The sequence below is a fragment of the Monodon monoceros genome, unplaced genomic scaffold, assembly GCF_005190385.1.
Source record: "Monodon monoceros isolate NGI ecotype Baffin Bay Population unplaced genomic scaffold, NGI_Narwhal_1 Super_Scaffold_16, whole genome shotgun sequence".
Lineage (NCBI taxonomy): Eukaryota > Metazoa > Chordata > Mammalia > Artiodactyla > Monodontidae > Monodon > Monodon monoceros.
Window position 1 is genome coordinate 60,684,667 of NW_021703772.1, and position 20,784 is coordinate 60,705,450.

Here is a 20,784-nt window from a genome sequence, read left to right on the forward strand (position 1 = left end):
ATTACTGAAAAAGGAAGTTGGCCAACAATCTAAGAAAGATGTAACATTTCCTGTGTCTCTATATAAAGGACTACTCAGGTGAAAGCATAACCAGAAATCTAGCCACTTACGTAGCTGCCTACAGCCTAGAGAGAGAGAGTTGGCTTCATCTTTCCAATTCTGCATCTTGCTTTGGTTTTACTAGCTGGATTATGCGTTTCTTTGCTGGTGATGGTGAGAATCTTCTACCTCTACCTTTTGCCACTGTATAAATCTCATTCAAAAAAAAAAAATTCAAGAACAATCCAGGAAAGAAAACAGATGATTGACAGTATATGCATTCAAACCGAGCGTCTGATCTCCATAAAGAGGAAAAGGAGGAACCGAATGAATATTGTTAAGTGCCTATCATGCTAGACACTGTGTTAAGCACTATTTAATATGTTTTCCTTCACTAGACTTAAATGCTATTTTTATGCCTGCTAATTAATCCCAAACCTGAAAACGTTCAATTTTAAGAGAAAGTTTTCTAACTCACTAAGAAAGCATCAAGAAAGGACAAGAGTGAATAGTGAGTTCATCCCTGATTTCTGAGGCCAGCATTTGATGAATAAATGAGTTCCACTGTAATAGTGAAGAATATCTCTTAAGACCACTAGGTTTTCTCAAAGAAATTGAAGAATCAAATAAAGTTAGGATAAGGCAGACAGAAACATGAAAAAACACAGCTTAAAATTTAACTTAATTTAAATAGAATCTGATATTTCAAGTATGCAGCTTTGCCAGCAGCAATGTAATACTGCAGAAAAGCCAGACAGAAAAGTCAAGGCACTTTAATTTTTAAATGGAGTCAAATGAAACTACAAGGCCCATCACAGGAAGAAATGTTCCCTACCTGGATTTGCCTTGAGACTTTCAATGAGGCATGGCAATGTCACATCTATCTGGGATTGCTGTAGGATCGGAAGCACTTTATAACATAAATGGTTTTTCAAAGCTTATTAAAACCCAAACAAACTATTTAAATTATGTATTGCAGAAAACAAAAATACATATGCATCCATATATATTTACACAGAAGTATTTACACAATACTTCCTTAATGATTCCAGTTTATGATGTATAGTCTCACTGTATAAGACTTACTGTACACCTCAGGTTTTATCTATCTTTTCTCCGGTTTCCATCAGCTCTGTGAGCCAATGCAGTTCTGAACAGCCTCTAAAAGCTCTTCAAAGAGCAAATGCACAGCTTTTGTGTTGGGCTATAGGGCAGCTACGTGAGTGCCATGTGAGATGCTCAGCGGCTTTTCCTCCAACTCAGTTCAGGGTAAGCAGTTCTGTGCTTGAAAAGCCTGAAGTGGTGGGAAGATTGGTCTTGGGTCATGTGTGGGATTACCACACTTGTCAGTCAGCATACTTTTAAGAAAACTTCAACATCTAGTTGTTCACTCATGTTCTGTGTAACTTATTAGGTTTGATCTATCAGTAAATCATTCTAAGCTATTAGGAGGCTTTTTGTCTTTCCCATGTAGTAATAGAGCACCACCTTGTGTCAGAAACCTGAGAACTTGACTAGACATCTGTTTTTAGATACCTTAGTTGTCCAAAGTTTTACTGTCCAGTCAAATGATGAAGTGACAAAAAGATGTGAGAAGTCCACTGCTCCAACAGCTGCATGACAATGAATGCCAGTAATTGGTCCTTGATGTCCCTCGAACATCTCACTGATTCCAGCTTTGCTGTTTCATTAAGAGTGAAAATAGGGAAATCTCTTGTAAGTAGAGCACTTATAAATATATTTTATCATGGGTTTATTTATTACCCTTTGACATAATTTCAACAAACTTAACTCTGCGCTCGTAACACATAAGAATAATTATGTTGAGTGTTACCTATCCAGATTTGATAAGGCTACTAAAGTGGTTAAGTACATTCTGGAACCATGAACATCATGCTATTGATGACAGAAATCAAAAGTCCAATATCTGAGGTTCTGAGGTGGTAGGATAGAGACAAATGAATGCTACATGTAAGAGAGAGAATCTGGGCTACTTTTAAATCAAAAGCTTTGAAGTGAAGGTGATCTGTACTTGAAATGGAATCTGGACCCTCAATTTTTTTTTTAAAGGAAGCAATTGATAAGGTACAGCTAGACAATTTCAAAACAGCAGGAGAAATACTAGTCAATTTAAAACGTGTATGTGACGTTACTGTGCGATTAGCAGGAGGACTGAACTAAGGTTCAAAGTCCAAATAAATCAAGATGGAAAAACAGCTGAAAATCTTATTTACAACTTTAAAGGTCAGTATGTGGCATGTGCATTTTGTATTTGTAATTGCTGAATGCTACTTCCTACCACTAACTTTTGTGAGCATGTCCACACGTACAAAAATCACAACACACCACAACCCTCAAAATCCAGAACACATCGTGATCCAAAATAACCTTTTATTTTAAAAAAGTATTTAAGTTTTAATTTTATATACCTGAATTTAAATAATTTGTCACAAATAACGAGTGGCTCTAGGACAGATTTCTACTTGAATAAGAGGCAATTTGTTTTAATACGATTATTCAAGAGAGAATTTTAAATAATTGTAAATTCCAGTTTAGATTTACCTGCCATGGCGGCATGCTGTGTACACAGAACCTTCTTCACTCCCAACAACGAAGTTGTTGACATCTCCAACAGGGAAGGACATAGATGTCACAGCGACTGCCTTTGACTGTTTATGAACCAATTCCATGCTATCCTACACAGAAAAAATTGAGTAAATTATTTTGTAAACTTATAATTTTTAATTTTTTAAAGAAAATTTTCTAGTCTTAATTAGTTTGTAAACAATTATTTTACTATACTACTTATATAAATTTAGTTTGATTAAATGAAGGTTTGAAAATGAAGTATATACACCACAAATTACATTTATACATGTTTAGATTTATAAACTATTACTATAATACTATTATAAAACATTTATGAAAAACATAAGCTAGGGTTTACATAGACTTAAAAAAATACCAATATTTGCCTCAAAATTTCAGAGCTTTCCAAGTTTAACCTACCTGTGGATGGGAAAGCATGTCCAGACTCCATGAACAAATTTTTCCATCAGTAGAGATACTAATCAGATTGTGAGCATTCTGTGTCCCAACAACATTTACACAATATACAGGATGCTAAAGAAAGAGATATTAAAGTTTTCTGGGATTATTTTACCAAAAAAAAAATGAAATAATTTTTACTGTATAATCACAGGTATTCTGTTTCATATCCAGTCTCATATCTTGATGGCATTTTTAATGTGAAATTCGATGCTATTCCATAGATTAGCAAAACATTATCTCAGAAGAGAGATGAGTTTCTAATAAAATAGATTTCCAAAAATACAAAGAAAAAAAAAAGCCTTCAGTTTTGGTTGCTAAATGATGAGAAATTCACACATCAAAGGAAACACATTTTGAGACTACTCTGATGGACACTACTAAGTATTTAATGGTGAAAGAAGACAGAAATCTAATGGAAATAACCCCTTTACTTACTGTGTGTGCTGCAGCTGACAGTGGAGTTCTTTGCACTGGAGTTCTTTTATTGCTACGGTTATCCCACAGCACAATCTGGCCTGAATATGTACCACCAACAACCAGATTTGGATGAAATTTTGCAAATGTAGCAGACATAACGGCTGACTGCAAATAGCAAGATTTTTATATTTAAGGTTCAAATGGAAGAAGCATGACAAGTTATAAAAATAAATCTATATCCAAAACATTTTCCCCTTTATTGTAAAGTATCAGAGATTATAAAAAACCAGTAAATAAATATACTTTAAAATTTCATTTTGCTTTAGAACATAAGATACAGCTTTAGAATAGTTTTGCTTAAAAGTCAAATGTAATGATTGTTTACAGAAATGTTTAAGCAATTTATCGAAGAAAGCAAAAATTATTTAATTTGATTACATCATTAAATCAGAAGATAACTGGCTCTACTTTAGCTTCTGACAGTAATCTGACAACAGAGTATATGCTAGTTTTGATTCAGTTAAGTGTTTTTGCAGAATTATGATATTATTAAAAGATTATAACTCATGCAACCAGAAAGGCTTGCAAATTCTAACCTCCCACTAAATCCACTTTAAAAATCTGCATCTGTTTCCTACTTCAAACATATGTTTCTACTTAAAACTATCTAGTTCCAACTCCTCAGGCCATGTATAAGTAATTCAGTGGGCCAACCATCTAATTGTATATTCAGCAAATAAGTTCCTGAGAAACTCCCTGTAGAAAAGACATTTTATAAAAGATTCCTTTTATACAATCAATCACACTAACAGAAAATCACAACTGCAAAGGACTTTAGGTGTGATTAAACATAAGAGATGTCAGAAAAGCTAGAAAACGCAGATCATGTTGAACTGAGAAGTCTTCAGTTTTTCGTTAACATCTGTTTGCAAATATGGGGTGGTTTAGTAAATGCCAATCCAATGAAATCATTATGTTGACAAGAAAAGAAGAAAGGCACTTGTCTAAATTCATTAGTGAATTCTTAAACTTGGGAAAGACTGCTAAAAGACCATCTTACCTGGCAGTGAAACACATACTCTGGAGTAGTTTTTTTGTATTTCATATTCCATACAAGGGCCACACCATCAGGCTCATGAGGAGCATCTTCGTTGTTATTATAGGAAGCCACAAGTAACTCTGGATACTGCTCGCAAGAATCAAGTGGGAAAAAAACGCTATGCATAATGAGAACTGTTTTACATTCCTAGTTACTCAACTGTTATTATTAAATTATTCTGAAAATACAAATTCCTAACACTTCACCAAGAAATATATCTCTAGAGTTACGCTTGCTGGAACATTAGTAAAACTTTAAATTAGTTTAGTTATTTTAAATGTTTTAATGTTAAAATATTTTATTAAAATATGTGTTGCAATTCTATCCAAAGGAGATTTGGTGAGCAATTAAAATTAGTAAAACTGGGCTGTGGCATAAACTCTTGATTTTTAAATATAGTGTTTCCAATCCTTCCTTCCTAAGTACATAAGACAACCATAACCTTAGAACCATCATCCATTGTAATTTTCAATAATAGACATTGATTTAATTACACAAAGTTTCCACAATTAAAACTACCTGCTTACTGGAATTCAAAAATGAGTTAATAGCAACCAATTATGTTATAATTTACCTGAGATGACCAATCCAAACAACTAACAACCCGATGCTTTGACCAACGTTCGTCAAAAAATTGTCGATTTAATGACAGTTTAGCACCTGCTTGAATCTCTCTACAGAAAAAGACGAAAAAAGAAAAACCCAACAACTGTGTTATAACTTCCCACTCTTAATCTTAAAGTAATTTAACATTGCTGAACCCATAATTTTAGCAATTAAACATTACCCTTCTTTGTCTTCCAAATCTCTTCCACTGTAGTCAAAGAAGATGTTAATCTGCTCAGAAAGAGCTCTTTCTACAATTCTTGTAGAATGGTCGAAGAAACTTAAAAATTCCTCAGAGTGCAAGATTTGCTGCTTTTCTTCTTCAGTCAGCTCGTGCGGGGGGGCTGTGAGACAAACGTTTTTCTGAAGTCGGATTTATGCCACTCAAATCATGTCACCTCACTATCACAATTTGTGTCAATGAATGCCACTCATTTTTTTCCAAGCAGATTCACCTCTTTGATTTAGAGCATTTTATTCTACTTTAATATATAAATAATAAAAGCAGTCTTAACAGGAATCAACAAAATTTTTTAAATTATTTTTTTTAAAGTTGAATTCTTTAAGATACCTTTATTATCACTTTCTTCATCCTTCTTTAAAGTTTTCTCTTCCTCAGGTTCAATAGGTGGTTTAGGAGTCACTACGTCATCTTCTTCCTCTTCATCTGAAAAAACAGAATAACACAAAAATTATTTTCATGAAAATAACTGCTAACCCTTGAGGCAATTATTTCAGAAAGTATCACAACTCTTTAGATAAAAGCAAAAGAGTACAAATAATATAAATTTTATCAATACAATTTTAAAAAAAGAATTAAGTGGAACTTCTTGGTTTTTATACATACCTATGTGGTAACTCAGCAATAGTCATATCAAATTCTGTAGCAACATAAACTGAAATAAGATATATAAGCAACTAGGATGAGTCCCTCATGGAAATCTCTAAAAGCTTGCAAGCATTTATCATTCCAGACAGAACAACATGCAACTCCTACACAGTTTTATGTAGCATGCTGACACATTAATGCTGTAAAATGAAGAAAATCAAATGTCTAAAATAGCCTACAGAGCTGGCTGCTTACTTGTGATCTGAAACCATCAGTGTCTAATGGGTCTTCATATGGCATAAAGACGGCTTACATTAACTCTCAGGTTGCTATTTGAGAGGCAGATTTTAAAGATAATAGCTATGAGACCACATTTTCTATTCTGTCATTTTAAATGCAAGTCTCATTATCTACTGTTACATGATGTGGCAATAAGCACTTAACATAATGTTTTCTTAACTTGAATAAAAATACATATTGAGATAATATACAATGTTTATAAGACTTTTAAAAATTATTAAATCTCCCCTTATAACCCCAAACCAGGAAATAACTTTAAATTACTTATTTTAAAATGTTCTAGAACATACAACTCTGCCTACCTTCTCTTTCACTACATACTGAGATGGATTTTTATTAAGCAAATGCTTATTTTTATTGCCTAAACAGATGTGTCATTTGTCTATGAGGGAATGGCAGCAGGCGTCTGCAGCAAAGCGCATCTCAAGTAATAAGAGCCCATTCAGTAAGGGGACTTTACTTGTTAGTTATAGTCATTTCCCCGACCTATGTTCAAAATTATCTAAAACACGCATACATACGACATACACAAAAGAATAGTCAAGGATGGGAACCAGCTGCCAAGTCATGGTCCCAGCAGCCAGGCCAGCTGACTAGATAGCAACAACCAGATGGCACTGCTGGGATTGTGTCTTTCTGCTACAAGGTGGCAATGGGATGGCATAACATTCTTCCGCTTGACTGCTTCCAATCCTGTCTCTCCCCAATGGCTAGCCTGTGCAATTACCCACACTCCAGGAGGCCTACAGATAAGCCTTTACCCTGCAAACAAAATGCAGCTTGTAGGCCACACCAGCTGCCAAACCACACACATAGTGTTAGGTTTGGAGAGCTATGAAAATCTTTCTAACTCTATAGTATAAGCAATAAAAATGTAACTGTACCTGTAGGAAAGAAAGCTTTAAATGACACTGTATACTGCACACAATGATACAACCTCCAACTTAATCAAAATGATAATGACGTATGCCAATCCTACATTACTTGAAATTGAGCGATTTTTACGTTCTGACAAGTTTACAGAACTAGGATAAATGGCACGAATGATTTCAATATATGCTCATACTTTTGAACCAAATGGTGAAGGTTAAAATTTTTCCTTTCAAGGGCCTCAATCAGCCACAAAGGAAAACAGTAATCACTGTCTTTTCAGCCAGCCCAACCACATTTGTCAGCCCTTTCTCCGTCAATGCAGCCAGAGCAATCAACCTGCCAAACATTCAGAATGGAAAAACAATCTGAAAATACAGGGTATAATGCACCTGCCAGTGAAAATGGCCATTTCAAGAAAAGCTAGTGATCTCAGTGACCCCGCTGAGGAGGCGGTGGTGCAAAGGGGAAAGAACACGTAAAAGAATTCTTAGTGATCGCCACTCTCTTGCACACTGACACTTCCTTACAAAGCATGCCAATTACAGCTTTTGTGCTACTTAAAAAAATGAAAGCTTTTTTTTGGGCAAAATAATCACATAGAAAAACAGAAAGACAGTACTCCTTTTAGATGAATTCTCATATACAACGGATTATTAATCTGAAAACAGTGTAACTGGTAACAATTCTTCTATACTGTACTGCTCCAACATTACAATGAAATTATACCATAAAGTCACTTGCCAGTGTAATGTAATAAAATAATTTAATTGTACTTAAGTTGACTTTTAGAATAACAGGATATTTACTTCAATTAAAAATTAAGTCTGGGGACTTCCCTGATGGTGCAGTGGTTAAGAATCCACCTGCCAAGGCAGGGGACACAGGTTCGAGCCCTGGTCCAGGAAGATCCCACATGCCGTGGAGCAACTAAGCCCGTGCACCACAACTACTGAGCCCGTGCGCCTAGAGCCCATACTCCGCAGCAAGAGAAGCCACCGCAATGAGAAGCCCATGCACCGCAACGAAGAGTAGCCCCGCTCACCGTAACTAGAGGAAGCCCGCGTGCAGCAACGAAGACCCAACACAGCCAAAAATAAATAAATTTATAAATTATCTATAAAAAAATTAAGTCTGAAAATATGTATTTTCTGCTAATACTGTTAGTTATCTTAATCAATTTTGTCGACTAGTAGGGTTCACTGTATGTAAATCCTAAAATCAAAGATAGGGAATCTGAGTCACCCTGGACAAGTCATTCTTAAGCACTGTGAATTATAAATTACAGCCTCCTATCCACATCGTATTTCCCTCCCTCAACTTTGTTGCATTATACGGTTTCTAAGTACCATTTCCAATGACAGGTGTCAAATTCCTGTCATAATGCATATGGTCGGTACTTCAGTGCTAAGTGACCTCATAATCCATATATTTAACAGAAAAGATCGTGCTTATAGACACTCTTTTCCTTTTAAAATTTAAAATGTAGATGAAGTATGGTAAACAGGGATCTGTATCTGCCTACTTTATGGCATTTACCATGCTAACTTGCCCATATAGATTACTTTAGTTGTGTTTGAATGAGTAATAATCTATTTAAATACTTGTTTTCAGGATTTTATTTTAGAATGAATGTACATAGCTCTCTTTCTAGATGAATTAAAAACTGATTAAAAACTATGATAAACCCAACCTTCATAAAAATGACTAAGCTAAATAAAAATTCCAGGAACATTACAAAAATGATCTGTTCTTTAAAAGTACAAAACAGTATTTTTATTATAAAGCTGATTATCTATATATACCAAATATTTGGCAAAAAATGCCTAACATCAGTAACATCAGATTAGAGACTGTTCCTCTGAAACAAATACACTTCTCTTATTAAAAACTAATACAATTAGTTACTAAAAAACTATTAACATATAGTATTATGTTAATAATACTATATTATTAGACCAAAAATACAGTATTACAATTCTAAAGATTTTCTAGGCTAGTCCCTATTACATGATTATCTATATTTAAAACTAAAAAAGACTGCAACAATGCAGGAAGACTGAAAAATGGGACTGCCATGTCACATCAATTTATTGATGAATATTCATTGCAATATGCTAAGTGGTTAACTCCATGCTTTCTCTGACAGGGAATTTAAGGTTATAAACTGAGCAGTAAAGAATGCATAAAAGTAGCAGTTACTTTTAAAATGACAAACCTCTTGTCAATGAATGCTAAGACTAGGTTTAATGAACCACTGAATTTTTACTGAGTTAACATCAAAATTGTGATGTATTTTGGTGAGATGGAAAGAAAAGCAGTTTTGTAAATTAAGCTGCACCTAGAAATAACACCAAAGAATGAAATTCCAGTTGTTGGAATAATCTGTTACAGTGGAGTAGGTTAATCAAAGTTAAATCATCTGTGAAATGGGTGGCTTTTGTTAAGCTGAAGGAAGGAGTCTTCAGAGCAAGTTTTCTCATCTGTATGTCACGCTACATTTAAGAGACATCTAAGAATAAGCCACAAAGCATGCTTTGAATTATTTTAAAATATTACAACATATTTAACAGGTAATATGAAAGATCCTAGAAAATCCTCACTAAACACTGATACTCTTTATTCTATCACTTCTCACAATTAATGCTCAGTATGAGGTCAAAAATAAATATCATCATCGGGGCATTAATGTCGTTTAGGAAATACATTTGTTGTCTATAAATTTATTAACTAGTTTCATCATACTGGTGTACTGTATTTTAAGATAGTTTAATATCTTATGAAGAATTTCTAATTTACAGAGTAGTCTGATTTCTTATGATACAAAGGAAGTTGCCACTGAGTTCCAAAACTCAGGAAATGTGTTCCATATAAAAACATAATTTACAAAAATTCAACTAATAACTTCACAAACAAAATGAGAATATTAGAGGGAAATGCTTCAATCATAAGTTGAAAAATCCATGTTAGATATGAATGATTTTCCTTTAATATTTTGAAAATAACCCTTTCTTTTCTGGATCAACATCCTTTTGAATCACTTCATTTCGATCCATTTATCCATAATTTCATCTTCTTATACCTTACTCTTTAAAATCAATATTAAGAAAATCTTATATTAGGACAAAACTTCATGAATGTATCAATGGAATTCATTCCTTTTATTTTTTTAAACACCCAGAATCAGATGCAAGGTCACTTGGATTTCCTTAATAATTTAGATCTTCAACAAGGGAAAATTTTAATTGGGAAATATTTTGAATATAGATCTAATGCTAATTTGGAAGATAAATAAAACGGGAGTAATACTTTAATCATACATAACATTTACTTTAACACAGAATTTGTCTCTCTACATTGTCTCTTTTTATGTAAAATTCAGATTTTATTTAGGCAGTATTGGCATCATTAACACAGATCCTGTTATCTGCGATCTCATAAATATTACATTTTTCTGAGGCCACAATTTCAGATATGCTGATTAAAGTCTTTCAGTCAAGGTTACGAATAAATGCTTCAATTTTCAATTATTTTTATATTCTCACAGATTCTCTGAGGGTTAAAACTAATTTATTACATGTGTTATTTATTCCAGGATTTTTTTTAAAAATCCATTTTAGACAAGGGTACTATTAAACCAGAAGGCCCACAGATTTAGTCTACTTGGGAAGTGTGGATTCCAGATGTTAAGATCATGCAATAAAAAAATTAAGAGCTATTTTACATATAACATTTTTCTACACATTATAAATGGTGATCAACACGTACCTGAGGAAGAATATCTGACTACTAAATCAACACCAAAAATAATTACAAAACTCCACAAAGATAAGAAAGTGGAATGATATGCGAAACATAGCACTTCACTGGAAATCAAAAACCAGGTTCTGGCTGTAGTCTGATATTCTCTTATATTGTGACCATAGGGTCATCAATGAACTTCCTGGGGTCTCAGTTTCCTCAGGTGTAAACAAGCTGATTAAACTTTGGAATTTCTTCCTCTTTAAAAATCTGTGTCTAAAAATTACAACAACAAAAAAATCCATACTGACGACGTGAATAAGAAAAAAATAACGCCATTTTCAAAAGAGTTAAAAACTTTTAAAAGAGAAGAAAGTAACTCTTCCAGGAGTGTATCTGTGGGCACCACACTCCTGCCATGAGAAGTTCTTTTACCTGCCGAGAACAAAATTGACCGAGGTCACATGTTCCTTGTCAATTTCATTCACAGTAGGTGCTTTAAGACAGCAAAGCACCTCAGTTCAGAAATGGTACTACCAACTCACAGAGTAAACTTGAAAGAAGATGGCTAGAACAGGGAAAAAGGAAAAAAAGAAGAATAAAAATTGCTTTTTAAAAGAATAGATTCAGCCATTTTTAAAAAATGAAAAAAAAGAGTTAAGCCTAAAACCAATTTTTATCTTCAATTTGGTAACGTGAGTTATACTGCCTACCCAAGTTCAATTTACTGTCTGTTACACTCAAACTGTGATTTCAGCAATTTTGTCTCATGGTGAGTTTTGGAATTTGTTACATAATTCTTAAACGCGAGCCAACCAGGCTAAGTTTGAGAGGCACTGTATTAAACCAATGGATAAGCAGAAGTACAGTTATGCACAAAGTGTTTTCATTATAAAACCTTAAGTTCAGGTTTTTTTTTTCTTTCCCTCTTTCTAGAACCTCTACAAATTAGGAAAAGAAACAATGTAAGAGCCCTGGACATGAAAATAATTGTAATGATATAGAGAGGAAATGATTTCATTTTTAAAAATAGTTCCAAAGGCTAAGGATGGCTCCATGGTATTGGGGTACATTTCGCATTCTCCTTCACTTACATACCTCAACCTGAAACTAAAAAAAACAAAGAAATAATCGAGTATATAGCATATACTCAATAAACTTGCAGAATCCGTGAATTCTTGTTGCAAATGAATAAATGTGGACCTTTATAAAACTAACATCTCAGTCTAGTTCACACAGGAAAATTTTAAAGATAGTGGTGCTAATACATCTTGCCACTTTCACCTTCTATCAGTGAGGATAAGAAAAATTCTATTTAACACCATAAAAGGTCAAAGCTGTTTATTAATTACTCTTAGCCAATCACTATAAAATATTATCCTGATGCAAATTTATCGATAAATAAGTTAACTAAGCCATGCTATCTTTTAATCTTTTAATCTTTTAATGAAGTAATTTTCAAACTACAGGTCTAAGCCAATAAATTTAGTGTATTATGGTCAACACTGAAAAAAATGAAATATAGCAAGAGCAGAAAAGGTGTATTTCATAAAACTTTTGTATCGGTTACAAGTTTCCCCCACTATTCGAAAGTAGAGCAATCCTATGAAACCTTTCTTTCTTAAGCTGAAGTGGTGTAAATTGAAGAAGTAATTACTTTAGACACATCCTGTTAACGGATGCACAAAATAAATACAGCACAGATGCTCAGAGACACAGTTCAAAGCTATGGCAGCTTTCTGCCGAGATGCTGTGTGTAGTTCCCAGGGAAGGAGCTCTCTGCTCTAGTGGACACCACCTCCCAATGTGGTGTAAAGTGAACTTGTGAAATTCAAGGGACAGCTGTACACATCTGTATCTATGTTTGTACTAGATCGTAATATAAATTGAATTTCTTACCATAGGTGACTGTCATAAAAGCATGAAAGTGCTGCTTCAGTGGCAGCATGAGAGAGAAAGCACACCTTGGAATCAGTCAGACTTGGTTTAGAATCTTAGCTACTAGCTATGTGACCCTTGATAAGCTATCTCTTTCAGCTTCAGCTTCTTCATATGTAAAGAGAACCGATATTTAACTCTTTAACTCTCAAGGTTTTGGTAAGAGGATTAGAGGTAATGTAAAGTGCCTTACACTATACCTGATATGTAGTAGGCACTCTTTGCTGTTAAAATTTTCAGTCATCAATTTGAACGTGAGGTTTGAAGAACCGTTAAAACAAGTATCTAAGATAATATTTGAAACATGCTAAAAGGTCCAATTTTGTTCATAGCATTCAGAGGGATACATAAAACATAAAATAACAGCACACGTTTATATCTATATACTATGTCATCATGGAATTCAAGAAGGCTATAAAGGAGAATGTATGTTTCATACATGGATCTAAGAGCAAATAATGATTAGAACAGGATATGTTCATGTTAAAACCAAGAACTGAGACTAAGTGCCTTTTCACCCAATTTCATCAATAATTATGTTGTAGCATTAACACTTGAAAATAACCTATTTTCCCAGCAGTTACTTACAGAGTAAAGGCATGAAAAAAAAAAAAAATCCCAAGTAAGTAAATCATTCTCCTGAGTAGGTAAAAGCAATTAATTCCTTCACCAAATATTTACTGAGTTTGTACTCACTACATGCCATACACTATTCAAACCAGGCATTACAGCAATGAAAAAGAAACAATCCCTATACTCATGCAAAATTTGGCAAAGAAGCTTAAGTTCGATAACACTAAAAGCCTTGCCCTAAATAATTTCAAAGTGAAAAAAATAGTTTATCTTGAACTTCCCGGTCATCAGCTTACTTTACAAATCACAATCTTTTAAATTTTCCAATTACTTGAAAAATAAAAATGGGAAAAAAAATTTTTTTGAAAACTGCCAGGCATATACTATGTAGCTATACATTCAAATTAGTTCAAAGACATTGTCACACATTCACACTTTAAAATTTATATGCATGTCAAAAATAAGCAATTAAAAATGCAAATTTCAAGTAGGATATAAAACCATATGTGTGTATATACGTATGTTTGTGTGTGTTTATGTATACATATATAATTTTTGAAAAAATATATCATGGAAAACAGACTAGAAACAAATGGCTATTACATAGTGGTATAACAGACACTTCCTACCCTTTCTGTCTTCTCTAAATTCTCTATGATACACTACTACAATTATTAAAAAAAAAAGAAAAAAAATTTTTTAAATGGAAGTCTTCACTTAAACTAATTATAGGTATATTATAATAGGTATTACCCAAAATAGCTTCAGAATGCTTTACATTTCAAACAATCCAAAAAGCATCTCAAAGTAAAGCTAAATCTCCAAATTATTATTAGAAGGAAAAAAAGCCTAATTTATTTTTTAAATGAGTCACTATACCCTCATTTTGGCTATTTTACTCACTTTCCAAGTTAACATATCTAACAATGTAGCTCCCAAAAGACAGAAACTATAACACTTGAATATACTAGTTAATAAAATAATATTTTCTGGAAATTATAGAATCCTACAGTATTAGTTTTTTCCGTACTGGTGGTTCAACACTTTATCTTTCCTGTCTTCTTTTTTTTTGTGTGTGGTACGCGGGCCTCTCACTGTTGTGGCCTCTCCCGTTGCAGAGCACAGGCTCCGGACGCGCAGGCTCAGCAGCCATGGCTCACGGGCCCAGCCGCTCTGCGGCATGTGGGATCTTCCCGGACCGGGGCACGAACCCGTGTCCCCTGCATCGGCAGGCGGACTCTCAACCACTGTGCCACCAGGGAAGCCCCATGTCTTCTTTTTTAAAGTGGCTTATGTCTCAAAACCATCAGGGTTTTTTTTTTTCTGGTAAGAGGAGGAGTTTGCACCTGTGAAAGCTATCTTACCAAACCACAGAGCAGCAGGAATGAAAAAAATGTATCCATAGAGATGAACATTCACATGGTCAAAACAAAAACACTCTTGGATAAAAATGTTATCCTGCGGCTGTTTCACAGAGATTAAAAACTGCTATATAATCAACACAGTAGAGCCCTTAGATCATAAAAGAGGAAGTTTATGAATTAGGTCTAGATTTGTTCATTAATATGGATTAACAATGACAGTATATCAGAATACAGTATACTCCACAGAAAATATTGAATAATTTACATGATTTCATTTACTATGGGATATATTGATACTCTCATTTTGGGAAGAATTATGTTCATGACACAGAAATAGAACATGCTTAAGTTTTTCTGCTTCTAAAGCAGCACACAGCAACGACAATATGAAAATGGAAATATTTACGTCAACAAAATTAAAAACATACATACAGCTTATATTTCTGTTAACTTTTAAAAGAAAAAGTTTTAAAACTCTAAAGAACAAATGCATAAATACAGAAATCCAAAGCATTACTTTTATAATATTCCCCTAAGGAAATATACCAAAAAATAAAAAAGGAAGAAGAAACAAAAAAAAGGAAAGAATCCACTTGTTTAATATGGCGGCTTAATGACAATCATATTAAGGACAGATACTCACCTTCTTTGGGTTGAGCCATAACTGGAGTCTGAGTTTCCTTCGTATATGTGACGATTTCACGAGGAGGAAAGTCAACTTGTGTAATTTTAGCCATTCCAAGTTTAATAGGTCCTCGTCTAAATAAAGTGAACACAAATGTTTTTAAATATTACAAATGATACATTTTAACTACATCAAATAATGTTATTTTATAAAAGTAATAATTGAACACTATATATCCAACAGTGTAATTTAAATCCCTGTTTTATTCAAGAAATTTTAAATGAACAATTGGCTTTATTTTAACAGAAGAATTAGAAGGTAGCAAAAACAAAAGATATTTCCGAATCATTCAAGGTGTTTATTTTTCACTTTAAAAAGGCAAATAATTTAGTTTCTTAGAACAAATGTGTGGGTAATAACAGAGTAAGAGGAGAGGAATTTCAGAGCAGACTGCTGAATAAGGTTGGTTATGAGAACTGTTTTTAGCAGGGACACGATTCTGGACATTTTTTCAAGAGTCAAATATGTGGATCTCACTCAGACCACATTTAGTTCCCTTCACCGTCAGAAGACTTCAGCTTTAAGAGTTAGAAAGAAGTTTCTGTTGAAAACCATTTTTTCTACTTATATTCTGCAGAAATTGAGAATCATACAGTCAATTTAGATTTTAAAATAAAATATTTAAACTTTAAATCTCTAATCTCTGCACAGTCAACATGGTCCTTGATTCACATACGGACAAACTATTGTGCAAACATGTTAGACCTAAACTAAAGCCACATATCTTCTGAATATCATGAATTTACTAAAGCCACTTCTGTTTTAAATAGGGGGGAATACATTCTTTTCTGACAAACAGAAGACGAGACTTGTGGCTATTATAGATGTCTAAATTCTAAACCAAATATAGCATGCTTCCAAACTCCCAAAGTTCTCAACGATGAATCTGTCTTAAAAGAATATCTAGTAAAAACAGTGGTGGAACTTCCAGAATATAAAGGAGGATATCTGAAATATATATATACACACACATATATATATATATCATTGGTAATATCACACTGGTAATATAAACTAAACTTTTTTCTTATATAAACATCCTTTTCAAAATCCTGTACAAAAAAGTTTAATAAAATTAGTACATTTAAAGAATTAATTTTCTCTAAGGTCCCAAATGTGGGCCATAAGAAAATTTTAATGTGTTTTCTACCTTGGGAATATCTAGCCTTAAAGAAAAAAAAAAAAAGCATAATCAAAGAATTAAATGGGAAAATTTAAGTACATTTGAAGTAATCTAGTATTCTAAGAACAAAATCTGAAATAAGAAACTTTATATTCTGATATTTAAGATGTAAACCATATGAAAAGTAAGTCACTCACATATCTGATAAAAAACAGTCAAGCCAACATTAGGAACAAGTTACTAACTTGAGTACATATAGGGTTTAATAGGTAAAAATCACAATACTAAAACAAACAAACAAAATATTCTAAGATTTAGGGATAGATTTAGGGAGGTAATACCTCAGTTATCCAAAGCCACTTTTACTGAGAACAAGCAAGCAACTGGGGGGTGGGGAAGCCTCAGGGCAGCCGAGAGAGGCCTACCAGCTAATGTACAAGAAGCTCATATACTTTTCTTATATGGCCTAATTCAAGGCTTATTAACTCCTAGCTTTAGACATAATTCCTAAAGGTGTTGGTCATATGTTTTAGAAGCTGCAAAATATCAAGGGAAAAGAGCTATCTGAGTCAGGCACAATGGCAGCAGCAAACATTTATAGTTTGCACTGGAGACTAGAATAAATAAACGAATGAATAAATGAATTAATGAGTAAATCAATAGCAATCTGGAGCCACGGTGTAGAAACCAACAGCTCTGTTCCTCTCAAAACCTTAGAAATCATCAGGGAATTTTAATATAGAAAAATAAATTAATATTCATGTTGAGTAACCTAGAAAAGGTTCAATTACATATAGCGTATTTATTAGAAAAAGTATGGGAAGTTTATAATACATTGTAGAAAAACTTACATCAAAAATGTAGAAATAATAAAAGTAATCTGGACATTTAAATGGGTAGACTTAGGGTACCTCTAAAATCAGATACATAAAATATGTCTTTCACAAATGATAGAGGATAAATGAGGTGTCACAATAAAATATCACTCTTCAAACTATTACCTGAATATTAGAAATTTAAGCAAAACAAAATTAGGACAATTTCACAAAGAATCAAATTAATTATAAAAGAGGGAAGGTAATAAATCTATTCAATACCCCAAATCGGAATCTGAGTGAAGCTGAAGAACTGATGGATCTGTATCCCAATGCAGCGTCCTAAACGGTTGTAGGACAACCATGAAGCATTAGCAAAAAAGGCCATAAGTTAGTCAAGCAAATACATTCTACGAATAGCTAAAGTACAGTTCACAGTTAAAACCCACATGTTCTGGTTAGTACAAAAAAACACCAGGTATCACTCAATGCTCTAGTGCATGCAATAAGCATAATATGGTTAAAGATGCAAACATACAACCTAGAATAGTTAAAAGACAGTATTTTCAGATTTTGGGAAACTAATATTGCATAGTAATGGCTAAGAACAGCCAAAACATCCAACATCCCAAATAACACATTATTTTTGGATGATAGCAAGCTAAGCTATAAAAAAAAAGTTGAAATTTTAAGTTTCCTAATGAAAAAAACATTAGTAAAAACATCTTAGTTAACATATTATAATCTTGCCCAAAGCATTAAATGTGTGCAGGAAATTGTCATATTGGTAAAGGAAATGAGTCAACACATAAGCCTTTCGGTAAGAAAACCAAAGACTATTCCACTGGGATACAAAATAGCTAAAGTTTCCAAAATGTGACCCTTATGTAATTTATGGGTTAAGCACTGCCTTGGGCTTACATGTCATCTGCTTTAGAAAGCAGCTAAAGATTTCTGTCTCTAGGAAAAAGTAGATGTTTTTCCCCCAGGAAAAATATTTTATGTTCAAAGGATTTACCTAAACTAACTAAATTTATGGAGAATATCAATCCTAAATAAATATTCGGTTGTGTTTTAGCCTTGCCTATTGGGTAAACAACTTACGTGGGATCTTTTCCAAAAGATTTAAGGAAAATTTAGTTATTACTAGAATAAAAGCTGCTTTATGACATTGGCACTCTTGAAAGGTTAGTGATAATAAGATAATTATGTACAGTACTGTAAGATGCTCATAGTCCCTATTGAAAAGTTAAGCACAGTACATTCGGTGCTACCATCTTTGTCAAATATATTTGCTTTTCACATATATAACAAATGATAATATACAACTAAAACTGCTATAATATTTAAATACAAGAAATGATTTCTATACTTGCCTCTATAATTTATCAGTAAAAGCAATCAGATGAACTGAACTAGAGAAATACTTCATTTTAAAAATATAAAGAAAGATCTTGGGATTTAAATGGTATTGTGTGTACACAAAGAAGGAAGAGGCCACAGTGAAGATTTACTTTATACTAAGCATTAAACAGAAACAAACTTAGGCTTTGTTAAACCAGACGGGGTTTTATGAGATGCTCTTCAAGGAATGTTCTGTACATAGCCTTTACATTCTCTAAGAGCTCTAGCTGTTACCAATGACATAGAGCTCCTTGTTGAGGATGTCATTTTAGTCTAAAATCAAGTAAAACTCTACCTCAAAATAGAACCAGTACTGAAACACATGGCACAACATATGGGATTATATTTATTAAAGGCATCTGCAGACATATAAAGTAAAATTTCAATATAATCCTGAGACATATAATCAAAAGCCTAAGAGATAAACTGATCAAGAATGGAAAAAAGGAACAAGAGGCATGGATTACTCAATTGAATAACTGTCACCTAAATTTTAGCGATAACAGAAGTGACTGAGAAAGTGAACTAAATAAAATCTTAATGAAATGCAACTTCCCAATCTGCAAAGTTAGAGAAATATCATTTTTATGGCCTCATATATTTATTCATAAATTACCACCAGGCCCAACAGAAATTTTTGGCATTTAGAAAGAGTGATTCAGATGTTTTGATATCATACTTGGTAATGTCTAACATGTTTTTTCCTACTCCCTAAGTGTAGCAATCTTAGACTGTCTTGGCCAGCTAATGTAAGTGTATAGGTTCATACACCTCACACACCTTCATGCATTTTCCTGTTGATTCTTTATCATCATGCCTGCTCAATGGAAGTTCATTCTGTTCGTTCTCAGACTCCAGCATTCTTCTTAAAAGCCACATATTTTAAAATGCTATTGTTTCACTGCCAATAGCACCAATTAATCAACAATATTAATTATCTATTATGGAATCTGGAGATGATTTAATGGAATTCATAGTTTTCTACTGTGTGTGTATACATATATATTAAGAAGTGAACATAATCAGTCCTCTTGAAAATTAACAATTAAAAATGAGTCTGTGCTCTCTAAAAAGATATCAAGTCACCTCATTTAAAAAGAATTTATTTCCTCTCCTGTTAAACTTAAAAGAAACTTATTTTCTACTCATTCTCTAATAAAAACAAATACCCCTAAAGATATTTAAATACCTGTTTTCTTGTTTTACATCTTATCATTACAAATCTACACTATAAACACAAGTTAGCACACTATTCTTAGGATTTTTCAATACAGTGAATAGCATTTAAATTAATGATGTAAATTAACACTAGAATGCAAGTTTCCCGAAGGCAAGGACCAGGAACATTATTTTCTGTGGTAACCTATAGCATTTAACATTAAATTGGCAATTCAATTAATACGTATTCTAACATAATAAATATTTTTCTTAACAGTTATTTACTTCCTATACCAATTTACAATATTCCAATGGGTCTCTCTAATAATCTCTAGGTTTTCCAATGAAACTCAGGAGGACATATTTTAATTCATACAGATGTTACATAGTATTTTTTAAAGCAAACTTGCTGATGTTGCATTAAAATAATCTTTCTACTCCTTTCAAAATCAAGAACAATGAGTTCAGTATTAACACAGTAGAGTATCTGCATTAAAGTAATACATAATATCAAATAAAGAAATTTTTAAAATACTTTTTTTTTTACCTTGGGAAATGTTTTTATTATGGTAATGTATAAGGGGAAAATAAAACCCTTCTCTTGAAAATGCCATCTGTTTACTAGCAAAGGAATACTAACATATTTGCATAAGAATACAGAAGAACGAAAGTATGAAACAAAGTTAGCCTTTGAAAATGAATTTAGACTAAATAAATTTAGTCTTTAATCTGTAATACATACTATTTTATGAGGTAATATTATTCTTAAACA

The 20,784-nt window shown here is 33.0% G+C and overlaps 1 protein-coding gene across 5 annotated transcripts in view; it reads right to left on the reverse strand.

Annotated features, from left to right (window-relative positions):
- The window catches only part of DYNC1I2 (dynein cytoplasmic 1 intermediate chain 2), a 51,514-nt gene that overhangs the window by 13,897 nt on the left and 16,833 nt on the right, over window positions 1-20,784 (reverse strand). For all 5 annotated transcript variants that reach the window (XM_029224948.1, XM_029224947.1, XM_029224946.1 and 2 more), the window contains exons 5-13: window positions 15,471-15,586; window positions 5,784-5,879; window positions 5,394-5,556; window positions 5,181-5,280; window positions 4,568-4,693; window positions 3,526-3,672; window positions 3,049-3,162; window positions 2,602-2,735; window positions 1,576-1,720 (exon numbers count right to left, since the gene is read on the reverse strand). In XM_029224948.1, the coding sequence (XP_029080781.1) occupies window positions 1,576-1,720; window positions 2,602-2,735; window positions 3,049-3,162; window positions 3,526-3,672; window positions 4,568-4,693; window positions 5,181-5,280; window positions 5,394-5,556; window positions 5,784-5,879; window positions 15,471-15,586 (1,141 nt within the window). The remainder of the gene's footprint in view (window positions 1-1,575; window positions 1,721-2,601; window positions 2,736-3,048; window positions 3,163-3,525; window positions 3,673-4,567; window positions 4,694-5,180; window positions 5,281-5,393; window positions 5,557-5,783; window positions 5,880-15,470; window positions 15,587-20,784) is intronic.